This window comes from Notolepis coatsorum (assembly GCF_963971535.1).
Source record: "Notolepis coatsorum genome assembly, chromosome: 16".
In the NCBI taxonomy this organism is placed as follows: domain Eukaryota; kingdom Metazoa; phylum Chordata; class Actinopteri; order Aulopiformes; family Paralepididae; genus Notolepis; species Notolepis coatsorum.
The window spans coordinates 27627678-27651705 of NC_140180.1; the positions used below are offsets into that span (position 1 = coordinate 27627678).

The 24028-nt window shown below is 43.5% G+C and overlaps 1 protein-coding gene across 2 annotated transcripts in view; it reads right to left on the reverse strand.

Moving 5' to 3' along the window:
- Positions 1-24028, reverse strand: part of ldb2a (LIM domain binding 2a) — a 164041-nt gene that overhangs the window by 18309 nt on the left and 121704 nt on the right. For both annotated transcript variants that reach the window (XM_084332198.1, XM_084332197.1), the window contains exon 4: positions 6991-7113. In XM_084332198.1, coding sequence (XP_084188324.1) covers positions 6991-7113 — 123 coding nt within the window. The remainder of the gene's footprint in view (positions 1-6990; positions 7114-24028) is intronic.

Here is a 24028-nt window from a genome sequence, read left to right on the forward strand (position 1 = left end):
GCATTTATATAGTGCTTTTATCCAAAGCGCTTTACAATTCTTTGTTCCTCACATTCACGCATTCACTCACCCATTCACACACCGACGGCGGAGGCAACCGTGCAAAGTGCCAACCTGCTCATCGGGAGCAATTAGGGGTTAAGTGTCTTGCTCAATGACACTTCGACACGCTACCCGGGAGGAGCGGGAATCGAACCGGGGACCTTCCTACCAGCTCTACCTCCTGAGCCACTAACCCAGAAACGATCCCAAAAAAAGATGTACTTATATACCACAAATTAATTATTATTCTGTCAGCTTGTTAACCAGTTCAGTTGTAAAAAGTTGTGGATATTGGCGGGAGCTAAAGATAAGCCCTTTCTGAGGTGAGGCACTGAGCGCGCCCGCATTCACTGCCTTATGAAAAATGCATAATTCTTTCTCCACTCGCATCTTGCTGGAAGTCAAGAGGGAGAATACCAAGTCATTCTGTATTGTACACAGTCTAAGAGAAGAGGAATGGGGGGGAAACTAGCGCGTGTTCTTGGAAACACTGGATAAGTTGAGGCAGTTGCAGGATGTCGATGTGCATCTATATTAATAAAGGGCAGGATACCGCAGTGGGTGTTCTCATTCTGAATCAGGACACACATCGTTGCGGGAATACCCCGGTAACAACTACCTAACAACCGTACTTGCAGACTATTATCAAATGGATTATTATGCTACAATGTTCAGGTCAGAAATGATCCATTTCAGAGTTTAACCCTTTCACTGACCACACTACAAAGGGTTAACACTTTCACTACCACACTACAGAAGGTTAACCCGTTCACTATCACACGGCAAATGGTTAACACTTTCACTACCGCACTATGGAAGGTTAACCCTTTCACTACCACACTACAAAGGGTTAACACTTTCACTACCACACTACAAAAGGTTAACCCTTTCACTACCACACTGTAAAGGGTTAACCCTTTCACTACCACACTACAAAGGGTTAACCCTTTCACTACCACGCTACAAAGGGTTAACACTTTCACTACCACGCTACAGAAGGTTAACCCTTTCACTGACCACACTACAAAGGGTTAAGGCTTTCACTACCATACTACATAAGGTTAACCCTTTCACTGACCACACTACAAAAGGTTAACGCTTTCACTCCCACACTACATACGGTTAACCCTTTTACTGACCACACTACAAAGGGTTAATGCTTTCACTACCACACTACAGAAGATTAACCCTTTCACTACCACACTACAGAAAGTTAACCCTTTCACTGACCACAGTACAAAGGGCTAACACTTTCACCACCACACTACAGAAGGTTAACCTTTCACTACAAATCATCATTGTTTTTTTAACCTTCAGTAGTGTGGTAGTGAAAGTGTTAACCTTCAGTAGTGTGGTAGTGAAAGCATTACCCTCTGTAGTGTAGTAGTGAAAGGGTTAACCGTCTGTAGTGTGGTAGTGAAACGGTTAACCTTCTATAGTGTGGTAGTGAAAGGGTTAACCTTCTATAGTGTGGTAGTGAAAGGGTTAACCTTCTATAGTGTGGTAGTGAGTGTGGTAGTGAAAGGGTTAACATCACTGCAACATTGTCTTTTTTTCATTTAGCATGAAACGTGATGACAGCTCAACAGTGGGGTGTTATGAACATGGCAACATGAAGTTGACCCATTTGATTACTTTGTTTCAAGTTTCAAGTTTCAAGTTTCTTTATTAGTTGACATGCAAAGATACAGAATACCTTCACATGGAATGCTTTTTTCTGTTATGCTCCTATGAGGATCATAGGACGCTGGGATCATACACATACAGCTCATTACAGTAATAGTCCACAATTATTACATTTTAGATAGTAATAATGGTACAGAGCCTTGAGACAAACATATGCATATTCACCACCGCAAACAGACTGGCAGCCGTCATAGGCAGCGCCATTTACGGAAGGAGGGGGGAGTGGGTTGGGGTTGTTACAGGGCTGTAGGGGAGGGGGGGGAAGGTGGGGGGGAGTGCACAAGCCAAGTCCTGGGTGGGGGAGGTCTCCCTCACACGAGGCAGCCGACAGTGCAGCGCCAATGCAGAGGAAGGGGGGGGGGGGGGGGGGGGGGACTAGGGATTGCGGGTGGGGAAGCCGCTCGCCACTCTTATCTCCCAGAGGGCCTTCGACTCCAGAGCTCTCGGTTTGACCTTGGTCCCGGAATTTGTTTTGGCTGACTGACTGGCACAATTTATCCCAGCCACGTCCCTTTAAATTTGATTTGAATAGAGTGGAATATAACTCTATTGATTTGAATGGAGTGAGTTTTAACAACTCCGTCCAAATGACTGAATGCATTATTAGTCCAAGTGTCCAAGTGTCTTATCAGTTCATTTTGGTAGATCCTGTGCGCGGTAAACAGATCCAAAATCTTCTTATTGCAGTCCAAAAGCTTCGATAATCCAAAAATGACCACGTCTTCAAGTTGGTAACCCGATTATGATGTCCCAATAGGCAGAGAGGGTTAGCCTTATTCTGCTTCTTGAAGAAAATATGCAATCCACTGATTAGATCCATTTAGAGTTGATTTGAGTATAGTCCGGCCACCGGCACGAAGCAGGGCATAGCAGCGTCAGGCTCCATGGAGCAGTAGTTATTGTGGTTATTGTGAAGCCTGTGCACCGTTTGGGTACAAAGATACTTTGATACAAATTTGACCCGGTGGTTCAGAATGCAGGTCAAATGTGTAAATCTATAAGCATGCATTGGTTCACAACATAAACACGCGATATACACATAAACAAGGTCTGCATGGACTATTGAAGGAGAGCTTCACTAACAAACAATGCTGATTTATTTTGCACAGAAAAACGAAACAGTTTTGCACACATGTATTTAGTTTGACAGTTACTGAGAGTAAATTAGTCTCAATGTGGCCATCAGTGATGTCATCAGGGATGTTGAATTATTGTGTTAATTACAGCTCAATGGAATTATAAGATAGCAGTCCCTATAAGACGAGGTATTGTTGTTTTTTCATCTACTGTACATAAATACATGGAGCTGTAATTAACACAAGGGTTCTCAATGTCCCCGATGACATCACAGGTGGCCATATTCAAACTAAATTTACTGTCAATAGCTGACACAAATTAAATTAATGTGTGCAAAACTGTTTTCGGGTATTTGGATGTGTGTGAGATTATGTGCAAAAATAAATCAGCATTGTTTTTTTAATACCCCTTTAACACATTAATTGCCAAGAACGAGTTAACTCGTTATTGCCCGCCAATCGTATATCGCCAACGACGAGTAAACTCGTTATTGTGATCGTTATTTCTTTTATTCGCTATTTCCATTCATAATTCATCCACAAGGCTCTGGGAAACTCTGACACTCTGTCTGCGATTGCAACGGCCCGATACCGCCGCCTGGTGGATTTCGGGCGATGTTGCATTTGCGATGTTGCATTTACTTTCTGCGGGAAGTATGACTCTGTGCATCGGTGAATGTCGTCCCGGCGCAGTTTTCTTGTAACGTGAATCCAGATGAACAGTCGAGTGCATTGAATCACCTTCGAGACGCAAGAATCATTATGCTTTTGGAGTTTATGGTGTCAGCCAAATGGACATACGATCTAGCAGATGGCAATCAAATAATTGGAATATTTTTTCTCCAGCACCATCGGCCAGAGGTAAGAGGAATCTAACGTTAATTCCAGCCCGATTGTCCATTTCTTTCATTGCAATCCATCTGATCAACGTATGATGTTGTACTAAAGAAAGCCGTTATTGACAATTAATTAATTAATCAGAAACGACCCCCCCCCCCCCCCATTTCCTTCATGCATGATGGAGCATAATATATACCGATCATATGCATTTGAAATTTTTATTGTAGCGTTTATAGGGACGAAATGCCAATCGATTAAGTATAATATGCATCGGGGCCTATAACTCGCGTTCTGGGAATTACCGCAGACCACTCTAAAAACATACTTATATTCACGACGGTATTAAACGACAATGTATGAATGGAAAAATATAACGTTCCCACATCCTGAATGATAGATACCCGATGTCGAATGGGCCATAGTAATGCAGATATAGCTATACTATTTAAATAGTTATAGCCCTGCAAAGAAGGTGAGCGACTCCATAGGCTTACAGCGGTGGCGTCAGAGCTATAAGATGCTCATATTGAGTGGCGGCTAATGTGTTAACCTTCAGTAGTGTGGTAGTGAAAGTGTTAACCCTCTGTAGTGTGGTAGTGAAAGGGTTAACCTTCAATAGTGTGGTAGTGAAAGCGTTAACCCTCTGTAGTGTGGTAGTGAAAGGGTTAACCTTCTGTAGTGTGGTAGTGAATGGGTTAACCGTATGCAGTGTGGTAGTGAAAGGGTTAACCTTCTGTAGTGTGGTAGTGGAAGGGTTAACCCTCTGTAGTGTGGTAGTGAAAGGGTTAACCGTCTGCAGTTTGGTCGTGTAAGCAATAAGCCTTTGTAGTGTGGTAGTGAAAGGGTTAACCCTCTGTAGTGTGGTAGTGCAAGGGTTAAGTAAAAAATAAAAGTGGTCACTGTTGCAGATGATGACTGCTGACTGTGTGTGTGTGTGTGTGTGTGTGTGTGTGTGTATGTGTGTGTGTGTGTGTGTGTGTGTGTGTGTGTGTGTGTGTGTGTGTGTGTGTGTGTGTGTGTGTGTGTGTGTGTGTGTGTGTGTGTCGGTCCAACTCTAGTATTCTCGAATACACAGTCTCCCAGATCTGGCGCTCTCCCCTTTCATTAGTCGAGGCTATGATCAAAAGAACTCACTTTTACACATCACTCACATGCCTCGCTAACATCCGGCCAGGGCCCACAATGCCCCACTCTCCTGGAATTAGTGGCAATACCCACAGGGGCCAATTTAATGGTGTGTGAATTTCGTATGAAGATTTGGCAGAAAGGAGGTCGGCTATAGACGGAGAACTACTTCTTAGACCTCTGCAGACCTTTACATCCACAGAGGTGTAAAGAAAATTTTTGGTGAAGAAATATGTGACTCTGTTTTTCTATCAGTCAAATGTGTTGTGTGGTTTCATGTTATATACATTGGCAAACGCTTAGGATGCATCATTTTATTGTTATCATACAGTTTTAAATGACTCGAGGACTACCTATTAAATGCATTACATGCATTAAATGGTCTGGCCCCTCTGTATCTAGCTGAACTTCTCCATGCTTGCACCCCTGCTATAGCACTGAGGTCATCAAACAAACTACTTTTAGACGTCCCAAGGTCTAGGCTAAACAGTCTTCCACTACAAATTAGGTGTGCTCAGAGAGATTTTTAAAGCTCAGCTGAAGACTCACCTGTTTTCATTGGCGTTCTGAGGCTTGGTAAGCCATACATCCCCGGTCGTGTCGTGATTGTTTTAAATGTATTGTAGCTTTTGATTTTGTGTATACTGTATTTTGTATTTTTTGTATTTCTCTGTTTTTATATTGTAAAGCACTTTGGTGCCACTTCGGTTGGTTTTAAATGTGCTATATAAATAAAGTTGACCTTGACCTTGACCTTACCTATAACTAACACTACACACTTTTTTTTTATCCACTTTTTCTCCAAATCTTTTCAATTTTTCTCCCATCCCAATTTCGCTGTGCCAATTTCTCCCCTCCCCTGTCTTGAACGTTGCTCGCATATGCCCCCCACTGGCCGGTTGTAGGGAGGATAGAAGCCTTGCATCACGTGTTGAGTTAGTATGACGGCCGGCCCAAGCCGGAGGCAACGCCGACAGCCGGATTCGAACCCGGTGTCTCTTGCGTTGGTGACGAGCGCAATGTCCGCTGCGCCACCCAGCCGCCATACACTACACACTTTCTGATATTATAATGGTGCATTACACTTATTGGAATGAAGCTGATTATTGGGTTGACCTTGTTTTTCTTCCCCTCTCTTTTCAGGGAGGCCCCTCTTTCATCCACGCTGGCCTTTGATGTCTGCCAATAAATTGGTTTGCAAAATCCTTCCAAATTGGGACACGTTCCAAACTGCTTTGTTGGTGTTTAAATTGCATATGCTTATGAATAGCTTCTAAAGTGTCTTGGCAGAATTCAGTTGTTGTTGTCGTTAGTATTCGCATGCTAGCAGCACCTGAGACAGGACTCGGAGGGGGGAGGGGGGGCGGGCCTGTTGCATATTAATGATGTCACGCTCACGTGCATGGCCAGGATGCTGCCTGCGGGGGATGAGTTCTCTGTACTGCCTGTCGCATGTCAATGATGTCACACTCAGGTGCATGGCCAGGATGCTGCGAGGGATGCGTGATTACAAAACCTAGCCACATTTCTCGGAGACGCTCTCTGATTGGCCGACGCCTGTTTCTTCACTGGTTAAGCTTAGGCACTCTTCGAAGTTGGTTAAGGTTAGAGTTTGTCTTAGAGCGTGACGGCAAGTTCTTTCGACGGTTAAGCTTAGGCACTCTTCGAAGTTGGTTAAGGTTAGAGTTTGTCTTAGAGCGTGACGGCAAGTTCTTTCGACGGTTAAGCTTAGGCACTCTTCGAAGTTGGTTAAGGTTAGAGTTTGTCTTAGAGCATGGCGATAGAACGGCAGGTAGTTTGCAGGCTGTTTGACGTGGAAATGGGCAAAGACACAGCTCGTCACGGATTGGGCAAACGCGTCAGTGGCCAATCAGAGAGCGTCAGTCAGTGCCAATCAGAGAGCGTCTCCGAGAAATGCGGCTAGGTTTCGTAATCACGCGAGAGGGATGAGTTCTCTGTACTGTCTGTCGCATATTAATGATGTCACACTCACGTGCATGGCCAGGATGCTGCCTACAGGGGATGAGTTCTCTGTACTGCCTGTCGCATGTTAATGATGTCACACTCACGTGCATGGCCAGGATGCTGCCTACAGGGGATGAGTTCTCTGTACTGCCTGTCGCATGTCAATGATGTCACACTCACGTGCATGGCCAGGATGCTGCCTACAGGGGATGAGTTCTCTGTACTGCCTGTCGCATGTTAATGATGTCACACTCACGTGCATGGCCAGGATGCTGCGAGGGATGAGTTCTCTGTACTGTCTGATGGTGAAATGCCAGGTCTTGATCCTCATCAGGTCATCGAAGGCGAACTCCACGATCAGACGGCCTTCGGTGCATACCTGAAACAGGACGCAACAACTTTTTAGCATTGCTTCACATTCCTCCCTCACACTGACATCTCTTTCATTATCATGCCTTCGCTGGTTGGCAGGCAGCCTCTCGCTTTATTTGGGCAGAGACAAAGGGAATCCATTTTTATTGGCCCGGACCAATAATTTTCATAAAACACTGGAAGGTTTTTCTCTCTCCGCTCTGAAATGTGTTAAGAGCAGTTCCGGCATACAGTGGACTATTATGCCACCGATATCTACTCCTGTTCAGAGGATGTGTCCTTGTGCCTTGCGCCCAACTCTCTCTCTCAAAAAGAAAAAAAATGTAATCTGGAGACGGGTGTGTTTACACCAGAGACAAAAGAACTTCAGGTCAGAGAGAGTTGCCAATTAAGAGGAGAGAGGGAGAGAGAGAGAGAGAGAGAGAGAGAGAGAGAGAGAGAGAGAGAGAGAGGGAGAGAGAGAGAGGGAGAGAGGGGGGGGGAGGGGGGATGAGAGATGGAGAGAGAAATGGATAAAAAAACATATTTTTTGCCCCTTTAGCCGAATTCAGCACTTGCCGGGGCCCTGGCGCTTCCCCGTGTTCCGTTGCTGTGACAACAAGGGAGGGAAGAGAGAGAGAGAGAGAAAGAGAGAGAGAGAGAGAGAGAGAGAGAGAGAGAGAGAGAGAGAGAGAGAGAGAGAGAGAGAGAGAGAGAGAGAGAGGGGGAAAAAATCAGCTGATTAGTTGGCATGGCAACCGAAAAGATGTAATCCCACCAGACACACTCTAATCAATGCCCCCAGCACAGATGGTCTCCAGAGGATCAACAAGAAAGAGCCTGGCGGGCATACAGGCCCCCCAGTCACGTGATCTACCGCTAACTCCACCACGCTGGAGAAAGAAAAGTATAAACCCTGCTGCCTCCAAACCTTTGAATATAGAGCCAGTTTAGAGTCGACTATCTTGACTATAAAGTGGCTACTGTACAATGCCTTACAGGCTAGACTGTATGCGGCCTGACGGTAGGCTCTATACGATTTTCTTTTTTTACACCCTGTCGAGATTAAGTGTATGCTGAGTGACAGAGTTACAATGCAGATAGTTTTAAACGTAAACAGCGATTGGTTTTTGTCAGGTCCGATAACGTGCTTGTCTGAGCTAGATAGGTGCGGATTACACCAAAGCGCTGTTTGGAAATAATCCGACAGTAAAGTGTTTAATGGACAATAGAAAAATGCTGTTATTCTATTTTTATACTAATTCCGACAGCTGTTTGCCAAACAAGTTACCTCTGTTGTCCCAAATGTATGAAACGAGTGCAAAAGTATGAAAACGATGAAAAGCTGTAACATGATATTAGGGAATAGCACGATGCACAAATTACTTCAATCACTTTTGACCTGTGAAATATCTTCTTTTGGTGCTATCCGGGTAAGCCTAAAACTGTGATAAACTGGGTAAGAAAAGTGTGGTAACGTCACAGTGACCAATCGCAGCCACTCTTATTGTCTGGGACCAAATACGGCCACGCCCCATTCCCAGTAAAAAGTGGGAATCTCTAGAATGGGTTTTCGGGCGACGCTGTATACGGAAGTGACGATAGACAACACTTTCTGTTGTCAGTAGATGGCAGCATTGGTTTAAAATTAAAAGGTGAAAATGTTGAAAACTACATGAATACATTTCCCAAGATCCTTAGCACAGGTCACAGGTCACTGGGATGTGTCTATTCTTCGCCGTGATCTGAACAACGGTAAACTATTACTGCGACCTTGGTATAGCGACCGCAAATGGTAAACTAATTATCTTAACAGAAGTGCGCTGGTAGCGTTACATATGTTGTCTAAAGGGGGACATATTGTACAATTTAAGATTTTTATGATAATCGGCATATAAAGGACAACATAAAGCATCGTTCATTTGTAAGAAACCTCAATGAAAACGGTAATATTCGCTATTGTTATGAAAATGTGCTAGAATCCTATAAAAATGTGGACGCATTTGGTCTACGTTCCGTTATACGTCTGGGTTATCCAGTCCTTTGTCTACCATTGGCTGCACTGTTACTCTAGCTGTGCATCTTTTCTCCAATTCTATTGGCGAGAAATAAGATAATAAGATATTGTTACCTACAATCAACAAACCTGATGAAATGAAATAAACAAGCCTTTTCCTAAATTGCTTCAACAGTGTTTTCCATATGAAAAGTAAGAGAGCAAAATGCTATTTTTTTGTATCCACTTTTTCTCCTCCTTTTTCAATTTTTATCCCATCCCAATTTAGCCGTGCCAATTCTCCCCTCCCCTGTCTTGAACGTTGCTCGCATGTGCCACCCACTGGCCGGTTGTAGGGAGGATAGAAGCCTGTCACATGTACCCTCCGATACATGTGCAGGCAGCCAGTCGCATCTTTTCACCTGCCAGCACGGACTCTCATTTGGCGAGGAGTAACGTGTTGGAGGCTCACACTGCCCCCGCCATTTTCCTGTCTCTGCTGTGCAGGCGCCCCAACCGACCTGTAGGAGTCGCTGTTTACAACATCCAGATTACCACCCTTCGACTTCCCACCCGCTAACTCTGCCAATTGAGTTAGTATGACGGCCGGCCCAAGCCGGAGGCAACGCCGACAGCCGGATTCTAACCCGGTGTCTCTTGCATTGGTGACGAGCGCAATGTCCGCTGCGCCACCCAGCCGCCCAAGAGCAAAATGCTCTTGAATGAAAAGGCGGGCCATGAAATGGCGAGGCTTCTGCGCTAGAGTAGAGTCCCAATTGATTTGAGAGCCGGGTCATAAATCTTCTGCACATTGGCCGGGGCGGGGATCTCCAGGTCACATTCAGGGAGAGTTGAGAGTAACAAAGAATCACAACGTCTGCTTGAGACCCTATTCGATATTCCACTTCAACAAGGAAATTCAATAGCACATCAAATGTGAATCTCTGCTACTAAAAGGACACATTTTAAACATGTTAACGTTGTTCAAATTGTTCAACACTAGGGATTTGCAAGGATATATATATAAATAGTTTTCAAATAACCGGATATTTGGGGCGGCTACGTGGTGCAGTGGGCAAGGCGCTCACCACGAATACTGGAGACTGGGCTCAAACAGGTTCGCCTCCCTGTTCGAGCCCAGCGCTCCACATTGCTTTCAGTTTAGCTGGTCGTCCGCACTAATACACATTGGCAGTATTAGGGGGAGGGAAACTGATGGGTGGGGATCGGGCGTTGTGGACAGCGACTCCTACAGGTCGGTTGGTGCGCCTGCGCAGTAGAATCAGGAAGCGATGGGGGCGGCGCCCCTCCAAAGCGCAGACCCCTGACGCTGAAAGATCGAGCCGCGCAGGTGGAAAGATGCGACTGCTGTTACCTCGAGTATCGGAGGGGACTTGTGCTATGTATGACTTAGTCCACATTGCAGCCGGCTTGTGGGAGGCATGAAACAGCGTTCAAAGACAGGGGAGGGTTGAATTGGATGATACGAAAATTGGGATGGGAGAAAAAATAGAAAATGGGAGAAAAAGTGGATAAAAAAATAAAAAAAATAACCGGATATTTACAGTTAATTCAATTGATTTTTTAATGTATTATACTAATATTATGAGACAGCACATGAGACAGCTGGGTGACAGCTACAGGTATGTTTTGAAGTATACGTCTTGGATTAAGGAGTAAGATTTCCGTCTAGCTCTCCTGAAAACACATCTCTCTAGACCAGGGGTCCCCAAACTAGCCTACTCTAAACTGTGTGAAGTAGCCTACCGTAAACTGTGTGAAGTAGCCTACTGTAAACTGTGTGAAGTAGCCTACCGTAAACTGTGTGAAGTAGCCTACCGTAAACTGTGTGAAGTAGCCTACCGTAAACTGTGTGAAGTAGCCTACTGTAAACTGTGTGAAGTAGCCTACTATAAACTGTGTGAAGTAGCCTCCTATAAACTGTGTGAAGTAGCCTACTGTAAACTGTGTGAAGTAGCCTACTGTAAACTGTGTGAAGTAGCCTACTGTAAACTGTGTGAAGTAGCCTACTGTCAACTGTGTGAAGTAGCCTACTGTAAACTGTGTGAAGTAGCCTACTGTAAACTGTGTGAAGTAGCCTACCGTAAACTGTGTGAAGTAGCCTACCGTAAACTGTGTGAAGTAGCCTACCGTAAACTGTGTGAAGTAGCCTACTGTAAACTGTGTGAAGTAGCCTAACGTAAACTGTGTGAAGTAGCCTACTATAAACTGTGTGAAGTAGCCTACTGTAAACTGTGTGAAGTAGTCTACCATCAACTGTGTGAAGTAGCCTACTGTAAACTGTGTGAAGTAGACTACCATAAACTGTGTGAAGTAGACTACCATAAACTGTATGAAGTAGCCTACTGTAAACTGTGTGAAGTAGCCTACTGTAAACTGTGTGAAGTACTGTAAACTGTGTGAAGTAGCCTACTGTAAACTGTGTGAAGTAGCCTACTGTAAACTGTGTGAAGTAGCCTACTCTAAACTGTGTGAAGTAGCCTACTGTAAACTGTGTGAAGTAGCCTACTATAAACTGTGTGAAGTAGCCTACTCTAAACTGTGTGAAGTAGCCTACTGTAAACTGTGTGAAGTAGCCTACCGTAAACTGTGTGAAGTAGCCTACCGTAAACTGTGTGAAGTAGCCTACCGTAAACTGTGTGAAGTAGCCTACCGTAAACTGTGTGAAGTAGCCTACTATAAACTGTGTGAAGTAGCCTACTATAAACTGTGTGAAGTAGCCTACTGTAAACTGTGTGAAGTAGCCTACTGTAAACTGTGTGAAGTAGCCTACTGTAAACTGTGTGAAGTAGCCTACTATACACTGTGTAAAGTAGCCTACTGTAAACTGTGTGAAGTAGCCTACTGTAAACTGTGTGAAGTAGCCTACCGTAAACTGTGTGAAGTAGCCTACTATAAACTGTGTGAAGTAGACTACCGTAAACTGTGTGAAGTAGCCTACCGTAAACTGTGTGAAGTAGCCTACTGTAAACTGTGTGAAGTAGCCTACTGTAAACTGTGTGAAGTAGCCTACTGTAAACTGTGTGAAGTAGCCTACCGTAAACTGTGTGAAGTAGCCTACTGTAAACTGTGTGAAGTAGCCTACTATAAACGGTGTGAAGTAGCCTACTGTAAACTGTGTGAAGTAGCCTATTATAAACGGTGTGAAGTAGACTACCGTAAACTGTGTGAAGTAGCCTACCGTAAACTGTGTGAAGTAGCCTACCGTAAACTGTGTGAAGTAGCCTACCGTAAACTGTGTGAAGTAGGTGTTATAATGTGGATTACTTATTACAGTAGGCAACACGTGGAAAACATGTGTGTCATCATTTTCACAATCTCCATCTCCGCCTGTCCACACTGCTACGCAACTCCGGATTTTGTAAAGGAAGATGGGGTCTGTACTGTAGTGTGGACATGAGTTTCAGTCAGTTTTACAAATGTTGCTACTGATGATGAGTAAATTATAGTTACCATGCAGGTGTGCTGTATTTTTTAAGTTACCTATCATTATGAACTAGCAAGCATTGTTGTGTGATGATGAGCAGCAGGGTTAACTCATGGATGATCGCTGTGTGTAGCATATGTTGTTTTCATCCGGTTAATGACAGCAAATAACCAGCTATCAAAATAACCATTATGCACATTTCTATAAAAAATGGCAAACAATAATCAAGCAGCTGATCAAGACAGCAATCAATAGAAACCATAAATAGATTACAAGCCATCCCCTGACTACTAGTGATGGTCACAAACAAAACCCAGGTTTTATTAATAAGAACAAGAGTTCTTACTGATGCTATAAGCTGCCTCCAGCAGCACCACTGAATAATATATTTTATTAATACAAATAAAAACCTTAAAACCAGCCAAGTCTACGTCTTGGCTAAGGCAGGCTGAGACTGGTAACCCAACCCCCACCGTCATTCCAGCATATAAATCCCCCCCAAGCATGAGTGCCAGCGACGCCAATTTAGTAAGAACTCTTCTAACTCGTAAAACCTGGGTTGCTCTCAGATCTGCAAACCATGTCTGGGATGGCCAATAAGGAGCTCAGAAGGAGATGCATATTTTCTCACTCTGTCCAGAACCTGCTGGATCAATGGAACAGCAGGGAAAGCATGCAGTCTCTCTCTGGACCATGATGCAGCAGGGCGTCGTGTCCTAGTGGAGGGCTCGTCATTTTGAACGGGGGCGGTGCGTTGCGTGACGCGAACAGATCGACAGATCACCTGTGGCTCGGAGGAACCACTCTGCAGGGTCAGGTCCGCCCCTCAATAATAGATCCCGCTCCCACATTCAACTGGCCCTGCCAAGGAGCACCGGTGTGAGCCCACAGATGTATCTGTGTCGCTATTTTGTGCATGGCCAGAGAAAACCAACCAGAAATGAAAACCTCTACCACGTTGAGCTGTGAAGGGAGCATGCAAAAGACTTTATGGCTGCTGAGTCCTTCTGCTGCTCCCCCTCGAACTTCTGCACCATGTCCTGCATTACAAGCCCAAACAGGCCAGTAGTTGTAACAGTAGTTTATTTCCCCAGCCATTCATTTAGGTCTGCCTGAGCAGCGCACGTGATCATATGGAGAGGAAGCTCTGCGCCTCAGCAGTGGCTGATTGTTCATCACGGTGGCTACCTGTTCCGCAGCTTTGTATGATTTTTCAGCCAAGGAGGCGGTCAGCTGACAAGCCTTGGAAGGTAGCTGAAGGACAGATGGTTGGCCACGGCCTCTTCCAGCGGTCGCATAGTCAGGTATTCTACTTCTGGTTCCCTATCGATGTTGAACCAGCCCCTAAAAAGTGGGCTCTGGTCTGTTGGGGGGCTCCCCAAGACAGCGGAGCCTGCTGCTTGATGTCAGGACAGCATGGCGGAGGTCCACGTTGAGTGGCAGGATTTACTGCTGGACCTTGGAAAAAGGCCCCACTCAACAAGGAAGGAGATTGGGCCGGGGGGTCAGGCCATGTAATGTTGAGTTTGGAGACGGCCCTAGACATCATGTCTGTACAAGGATGTTGAGGATGTTCTATGAGTCGGTGGTGGCGGGCGCCTTCTTGTACGCAGTGACCTGCTGGGGCAGCGGACTGAGAGCAGGGGACACAAACAGGCTGGATAAGCTGGTCAGGAAGGCCAGTAGCGTGGTTGGGGTGGAGCTGGACTCCCTAGCGAGGGTGGCGGAGAGGAGGAGCCTTGCTAAGCTCCAGACCATCAGGGAAAACCCCTCCCACCCACTATACACAGACTTGGCTGACAGGAGGAGCATGTTCAGTGCTAGGCTCACACTACCTAAATGTAGCACTGAACGGCACAGGAAGTCCTTCATTCCAACAGCCATCAGACTATACAATGCATCACTGTGCCTCACTGCATCACTGAGCACAGAGTGACAGTTACCATCTTCCTGGACTCTTACTTTTGAAACAGCATTGTGCAATATTTCACCTGTAGACTTCAGTATATTTGTACTGTATTTATTTACTGTATATTTTATTCTATTCTATTCTTATATTTTATTCTATTCTTATTCTTAGGCAATTTGATTGGTTTTGTTATTCTTATTCGTGACCTGTTCTGTCTAAATGTTTAATGTTGAGCGATTTGCAGTGTCAAATTTCCCTCGGGATAATAAAAGTATTTCTATTATATTCTATTCTATCATCTCCATAGTAATAGCAAACTGCACATAATGGGGATGGTTGTACGTAGCAGCCATGTGCCGCCAACACTGGGAGCATTTCTTGGTAGACGATGGATGGAGAGCCAGCGAGCTAGCAAACACAAACCGTGTAACCATTGAACCTAAGCAAAACAGAATTGCTCCACCTGCCGGCCAAATCCTCCCCCCTGACCGACCTCTCCATCACAGTCGAGAATGCAGCTGTGACCGCGTCCCCGACCGCCAAGAACCTTGGTGTAACTGAGGGGTACAATTCCCTGACTGTATTAATTAAGTATTAGTATCATTAAACTACTACCGTCTTATGTACATTACTGGCCAATACCGTACACAGGTATATGATGAGAACTTCTCCACAATAACACGGTTTCCACACGAATACTCGTTTAGAATATTTATTACATCAAAGGATATTATAACAATACTTTAATTGCGCTTATAAGGCAAATAGAATGTGCATAGGCAAATCAATAGTGAATATTAGTAATTATCTATGGTACTCAGGAGAGATACTGGATATACTGAAAGGGGGGTACTACCGGTTGTAAGCCAGCAGGGGGAGGCAATGCTCTATACAAAGTCAAGGGTCCACGGAGGCGATATCACCCCTGTGTCAGCGGGGAAAGCAGCAGCTGTAATCCTAGGGTGCGCGCCGCAGATGAAGCCGTGGAGTCTCTGCTCCGACAGAGACGGGCTCGAGTGATGTCCTCACGGGCCTGTGTAGATCCCACAGTAGCAGCGGGGTAGGCGGTTCTCTGCTCCAGCAGCCACAGTCAAAGCAATAATCCTGCCGGAAGGTGGCTCTGCAATCACCGGTGTAAGTATCCTCCGTGGTGCACGGTAGTTCACAGTTGAACTTGACGTTACTATCCTTATTAGCACGCGGCAATAAGTGCTCTATGTAGACACACAATTACCCACTTCACGTGGTCTTTGACTCGTAATGAAGGCTTTTACTAGTAGGGAGCGAACGATACGTTAAACAAACGTAGTAGGATAACACGAGACTCTATCTTGGGGCGATGCGAGCCCTACTGTACCGCACGTTGCATAGTGTGGTCAGGCGTCACTTGGATAACTGGAACTGAACGAGACTGAACGGGACAAGGGACTAAGAGGAATTCTACATTTCTTGCGCCCTATTTATATGTACGGTGAACAAATAGTACCATTCGTATTTCGGTAGCCGTATTCCTACGCGGAACCGGGGCTAGTTGGGACATGTTCGTCGGCACTATTGAACTTGACTCAAGGGGCCTGTCTGCTGGCGCCAGGTTCTTGTCCAATGAGAGAATGAACTATTATGGGCTGTAGTAGACTAAAGGGATATTCAGTGTATATGTACAAGTAATATACAAGGGATATCAAACGATATACAAATATTATGCAATATATATCAATCAATAAATACATATATTCGGTTTAATCTGACGCTTTGTAACACTTGGTGTTGTCCTTGACGACCAGTTGAACTTCTCTGCTCACATCGCAGCGACAACCAGAACCTGCAGATTCCTCCTGAGCAACGTCAGAAGGATACGCCCCTTCCTGACAAAAGAAGCCACCCAACTCCTCGTCCAATCAACAGTCATCTCCCGCCTCGACTACTGCAACGCACTGCTAGCTGGCCTCTCGGCCACTGCCACCAAGCCTCTTCAACTCATTCAAAACGCAGCGGCCCGCCTGATATCAAACCTACCGAAGTCGGCCCATGTCACCCCACTTCTTAGGGACCTGCACTGGCTCCCCATTGCTGCACGTATCCGCTTCAAGGCCCTCGACCTAGCATACCGTGCAGCAAAGGGAACCGCTCCCGCCTACCTCCGGTCAATGGTCTCTAACTACACACCCTCAAGACCCCTACGCTCTGCATCTTCTGGCCGCCTCAGACCTACTCCTATCCAAGCTCCCGGAGGGTCATCAAAGAGAAGCCGCCTATTCTCAGTCCTTGCCCCACAATGGTGGAATGAACTACCCATCCCAGTTAGGACAGCCAAAACCCCTGTCCAATCTTTCGCCGTCGACTAAAGACTCACTTCTTCAACCACTATCTGAAATGATAAAAAAAAAAAAAAAAAAATCTAACCCTGACTAACCTTACTGTCATGCACTTGTCCTAATAAACTAACCTACACTGTAACACGCAACACTTGATGAACATTGTTACTCAGCTGATAGAGTTGTACCCTTCTTGCTGTCTTGTCGTACAGAACTTGTAAGTCGCTTTGGATAAAAGCGTCAGCTAAATGACTAAATGTAAATGTAAATGTAAATGTAACACGATATGGACAGATGGCTAGCAAGCTAGCTAACCCGAACCACAACGTTTGACTACTGTGAAATGTTAAGAGCTAATAGCAGCATCGCTAGAAACATGCTATGGATGGCTATAAAACTAGCTAACACAAACCTCAATGTAAATTTCTTGAATCCTTGAGAAAGCGTAAGAAAAAGGTTCAGTCACTCAGAACGAAGGCTAGGCCATCCGTGAAGATGCAGTTAAGGCGAGACAGTACCCCCAAAATCACCTTTTTTCAACGATATTGAGATTCTGTTATATTTAGCTTCCTTAACTGTTTCTGCGCCAAAAATGAGTTAACTCATTATAGTCCGCCAATCGAATTATGCCAACGAGTATACTCATTATTATGATCGTTATTTCTTTTATTCGCTATTTCCATTCATAATTCATCCTGCTGTGCTGTGGGAATGTTTGGCACTCTGTCTGAGATCGCAAAGGCCCGATACCGCCGCCTGGTGGTATGCGGCCGATGTTGCACTTACTTTCTGGAGGAAGCTTGACTCTGTGCGTCAGTGAATGTCTTCCGGGCGGAGTTATCTTGTAACGTGGATCAAGATACACACTCGATTGCATTGAATCGCCTTCGGGACGCCAGAATCATTATGCTTTTGGGGGTTATGGCGTTGGCCAAATGGACATACAATCTAGCAGATGGCAATCAAATAATTGGAATATTCTTTTTGCAGTCTCATCGGCCAGAGGTAAGAGCAATCTAACGTTAATTTCAGCTTGGTTGTCCATTGTTTTCATAGCAAACGCTCTGATCAACATATGCTGTTGTACTAACGAATGCCGTTATTGACAATCAATTAATCATAAACGACCCCCCCCCCCCCCCTTTCCTGCATGCATGATGGAACATAATATATACCGATCATATGCATTTGAATTTTTTATTGTAGTGTGTATAGGGACGAAATGCCACTGGATTAAGTATAATATGCGTTGCGGCCTATTACTAGCATTCCAGGAACGATCCTAGACCACTCTAAAACTATACTTATATTCACCACGGTATAAAACGACAATGTATGGATGGAAAAAATATTACTTTTCCACATCTTGAATGATAGATACCCGATGTCAAATGGGCCATAGTATTGCATATATAGCTATAATATTTAAATAGTTATAGCCGTGCAAACAAGGTGAGCAACTCCCACAGTTTACAGTGATGGCGTCAGCTGCTAAGGATGCGTATATTGCGTGGCAGTTATTGTGTTAACATGTCTTATTTCAAACTAGTGGCAATAGAATATCAAAAACACACAATTAGTTGTTTATTTTACTTAATTTTGTCTGATTGTGTCCATAGATCACAATTACAATACATAACTTTGAGGTTGTTTTCTCAGAAACGACTTTTTATGCATTTGACTTACACACAAAGTCTTGGGACTCCATGTCCCTAATACCTACACACACCAAACGTTCCACATTTCTTCCCATCCATATCCTGCTTCTAATTACAAAAGGGTTTGTTGATATATCATTCATAGTCTGGGTTTATATAACATTTTATATTTATATTATATATTTATATATTTTTTTATGACAGTAGACAGTATTTCCTGATGTATGGGCTGATAAGAGGACATACTGTAGCCACAATCCCTTCTGTGAAAAGTTTCTTTTTGAATGTATCAACAAAATGAAACCAAGTTTTTGAATCTGGCATTATCCATATTGGTGATGCGAGACTTGGCGATATATGCAAATGTGCGCATATTTAATGAGGAAATGCATAATTTGCATATATAAACATACAATTCTGAAAACTTGCAATACATTTTTTCTTAGTTTTTATGTACATAGGAAACTGGGAAAGTTTCATAGTGACGCAGTTAAGACGAAAGACACAAATCCATTTCTCTGAAGAAAGTAGCAGGTGGCAAGCAATATGAATTCAGGAAAGCAATGATAATGAGATGGATACAGATATTTTTTATACTCAGATATGCTTGTTATTATCTGGAAATGTCCCTTTTTATGTTATTCGCTCCAGTGACGTAGCAATACATTCTGCCTCTCACAGCCATGTCGTTTGGCCAACATTCTAGCTTTACACAATCTTGTTGTAACAAAGATATTGTCTGAAAACAATTATTGCTTTTGTGCATACTGAAGATCACTTGATTTATCAGCTTATACCACACATTTCACGTGCAACATTACTGGTCGATCAGCAGATGACAGAGGCGAAATTAACAATAGCAAACATTAAATACTTTACCTATAAACATGCATAGATCACTAGATTTATCAACTTTTAATGTTACCCAGACCAGCCATCTCGTTAGGCCAACGCTGCATTATCACATTCATTGAGAGAGATAATAGTGTGTGTGGCTGTGGCTTGAAGTGTGGCAGCTGGATTTCATTCAAATCCCTGCAACGTATACATCAAAATGAAGCACCCGTGGTTTTTTGCCTATACACCAGCTTCTCCCTAGTTGCCAGCCAGTGCCTTGTCTCTCTGGGATGGCTATGGAAGTTATGTTGTTGTGCACAGAGTGCAGGGATGTACTCGATAAATTGACACAGTGTGGAGCTTGTTAAGAGCAAGATTCAAGTCAAAGAATTTCTGCCTGACATGCCAAGAGTTGTCCAAACAGGCTCTTCATCAGAAGGCTCTAAGCAGGGCGATCCAGTAAGACAAATTCCTGGCCTACATGAGGTACCGTGCACTGCAGTGCACTCTCCATGGTGCTGGAACCTTTGTCTCGGATTTACCTAATTATGTTTTGGTTAAGGTTTAACAGATATATAAAATAATACTTTACTTAAAGCAAACAATGACCACTTATAAACACTTATAACCAGTTCATAATATAATACCTGTATATCTGCCTACACCTAATAAACTACTTTACTTAAAGCACCCAATAACTACTTATAGTGACTTATAATCGTATTATAATGCATTATACAATGATTATAAACCTATGACAATTCAAGTATTGATACTTGAAGTTATTATAAAATGCTTTATAATGTGTTGTGATTATTGTTATAAAGCATTATGAACATTTACAAGTGCTTATAACTATAATTATATAGTGTTATACGCAGATTACAACGCATTATAACCCCAAACAGAGAATAATTAAATAAACAGACTAAGCTATTTACAGTCATGGAGTAGAGGAGCATGGTCTCTCCTGTCACGCCAAAGCTACTGAGCCCTATTGCGGCCGCGGCCGCCTTTAGCCTACTGCGCTTTAATAACAGCAACAAGCAAGCAACACGTTTAAGTGACAGCATAGTGATTTGTGTTCAACTTCAAGTGACAACAACTTGATTTGTGAAGCTAGCAATGGACTCTGAGTCTCCAGATAGATAGATAGATAGATAGGAATAGATCTATAGATAGATAGATAGATAGATAGATAGATAGATAGATAGATAGATAGATAGATAGATAGATAGATAGATAGATAGATAGATAGATAGATAGATAGATAGATAGATAGATAGATAGATAGATACATTCATAAAATGTTGTTTAGTTAAAAAAGAGAGACAGAGAGATTACAAGTACAGTATGAGGAGGTAGACATATATTTCTTAATTAATTATACATATTTGGCATTTGAAGGCACAACAATTGCATTGCCAATGCATATTAGAAAATACATTTGCCAGATGTTATGCAACTTCATTTACTCTAATGTTAATTTGTTAATTTGATTATGTCTGCTCCCATCTTGTATTGTACAATAATTGTTAGTTAATAAAAAATAAATATTCACACAAGAAATGATGATTATTATATGATATATTATATTATTATTTATTATATTACATTGAACCATACTCATACAACCAATAAACATGAGTGAGAGAGGGAAAACATTGTGTGACCAATGGATCACCAGTACCACTGCCAGTGATGACATAATTCCAGCCGAATAATGCCATCCAAAATCACACAAACAATGAAGATCTGACTACATCCAATCTTTGAGAATGTAGTGGTCAGCCAGGCACAGATAATCTTACAGGACCCTTCTCATATTCTATATTGTGAATACGAAGTTCTTCCCTCAGGGAGACGGTTCAGAGCAAGTAGATACAAGAGCAACCGCTACAAGCTCTCCTTCCTTCCTACATCCATCGCCCTCCTAAATAAATCGTCTAGAACACGGTATAACTTGAGGATTTGTTCTATTCCTTTGAGGTGCCACTTAACAGTGGGTTATCACCTCTTTCTTGTCCAAGTCCAAATCGTGTTGCAATTTAATTAGGGCAAGATGCAACACTAAGGGCAAGGTGTAATTTAAGGGAAAGGTGTCATATAAAGCTGTACATTAGTTTATCTACTTGTGAATTATGGTTGTATGTCTCTATGCATTGTCATATTGTTCTGATGTCCTTTTTACTAACTGCATGAATGATATATCTATTTTTTTAATCTTTTTAGTTTACACTGTTATCGCAGACTGATGCAGCACTGATGTTCCTAGTAAATGTTCCCCTTAGGGACAATAAAGTATTGTCTTCATACCAACATTAGGACCACAGCGTTAAAGATCTCTCAACATCAAACTCACAACCGAAACAACACCAACATGAGGACAATAAAAGAAACAATTGACACTGCCAATACATGTAAGTCAACAAAGCAGTCAATACAATAGAATCGAGAAACCTAAACATTATACATGCAAAATGTTGCTGAAGTGCCCTTAATAAAATAGGGCTCCAAAGCCCGGAGTCTCCCTCAAACATGGTCTCAAATACGCATCTAAAAATGCCATGTTTAGCGGTTAGCGAAGTTTAGCGATTAGCCACGTTTAGCGGTTAGCCAAGTTTAGTGGTTAGCCAAGTTTAGCGGTTAGCGAAGTTTAGCGGTTAGCCATGTTTAGCGGTTAGCCAAGTTTAGCGGTTAGCCATGTTTAGCGGTTTGTCAAGTTTAGCGGTTAGCCAAGTTTAGCGGTTAGCGAAGTTTAGCGGTTAGCCAAGTTTAGCGGTTAGCCAAGTTTAACGGTTAGCCATGTTTAGCGGTTAGCCACATTTAGTGGTTAGCCACGTTTTCCTTTTGAACCACTCGTGGTTGAATGATCTTTTTTATCTTTTCTTTCTTGAGATCTGGCCCCAAATGTTTTATTTCAAATTTTTCATCAAGGGGTGGGCTAAAGTGCTAACTCATACTGTAGTTAAATGATCCACACAATTCACGATGAATACTGTAACGATAACGTACTTTAGCTCAACTAGAAAGACATGCATCATGTACATTCTTGTGCCAGTTAAATCAACCAATGAGATGCTTCTAGGGGCCCTGTGGCCCCACTCGCAAAACTGAAAGTTAGCCTTGGCGTGCACACACACGATTCATTCAGAATACTGCGGGTGCAGTAGGGGTAGCTCTGCCATGCCCCACCAAGCAGAAACAGCCACGCAGCATCACGCACAAAGACATGTTATTCTTACGCTACAAAGCAATATTTTTCTAGAGAATAAATTGAATTCAGCATATGATGAAGTTAGCTATTAACTTAAGCTCAATACATTATTGTGTCTGACATAGAGAGAAGCCTTCTGTTCAACATCGCCCTCTGGTGGTACCGTGCACCACTGGCCCCTAATGCAAAAACACCTCTGCTCTGCACACCCCTTAGCTTATAGCATCAGCAAGAACACAAGTCTGAAATCAAGTAAAACAGCCTCGTTATTCCCTTCCCTGCATGTGGGAGCGCCCCAGCAGGGTGCTGGTAACAAGGGCCATGCCCTCAACACTAACACACTGGCCCACACTGGCTGGAACGGGACCTGCTGGGCAGGGGATGGAGGGGCTGTGACACCATGGCGCTCCGGCGGGGCGTCCCATCAGCCACATCCACACCCTCTGCCACCTTGTCAACACCTGCATGAGCCTCTCACCCCTGCTCACTCTTTGGTTTACACTTCCAGATTATTCCCAGTGGGACTGCAGATAGACCCTCTCCTTATTAGCAAAGACAGAGAGAGAGAGAGAGAGAGAGAGAGAGAGAGAGAGAGGAGAGAGAGAGAGAGAGAGAGAGAGAGACTGAGAGAGAGAGAAGATAGACAGAGAGAGTGAGTGAGTGAGAGAGAGAGATAGACAGACAGAAAGAGAGAGCGAGGGAGAGAGAGACAGAGATAGCGAAAAAGAGAGAAAGTGAGAGAGAGAGAGATAGAGAGAGAGAGACTGAGAGAGAGAGAGAGAGAGAGAGAGAGAGAGAGACTGAGAGAGAGAGAGATAGAGAGAGAGAGAGAGAGAGAGAGAGAGAGAGAGAGAGAGAGAGAGAGAGAATGGGGAGCAGGGGATGATTTCTCCAGGGATGAAGGATGCAGGGAGTGGAGGGAGGAGGGGGAGGGTGGGTTGTGAAGGGGGGTGGGGGGTGGAACGAGAAGGAGCGGGGGATGAGAGGGGGGGAGGGGGGCAGAGCTGATTGAGATTCAGGGCTCTGGAGCTAGAGGCTGCTGGGAGCCCAGGGAGAACATGCTCTGTTATTGGAATTTTTTTTCTTTTTTTTCTAATGAATTAATTCTTCTCATCCAATTTAGGTTAAGATGAAAAGAGAGCGCTCTGAGGATCAGATTTAGGTTTCTGTTTACCATGCGTGTACTGTACAATATTGGCCACTCAATATTTTTTTATTATATATATGTTATATATATATATATATATATATATATATATATATATATATATATATATATATATATATATATATATATATATATATATATATATATATACACACGATATACTAGCTATGCTTAAAATAGTCATGCTTGTTAAGTTTAATGATAACACATTGCAGCCAGTTTTATATATGTACGGTTTCTTATTACAGAATGGACATGGTAGTAGATACCCCACCCCCAATCTCATATAAAAAAGACCCCCCCCCCCCCACACACACACACACCAAGAGCCATCACATAATTCCTGAGTCCTGAAAATAAATGGCGTTGCTGTTTAACGTCAGAAAAATATGGTC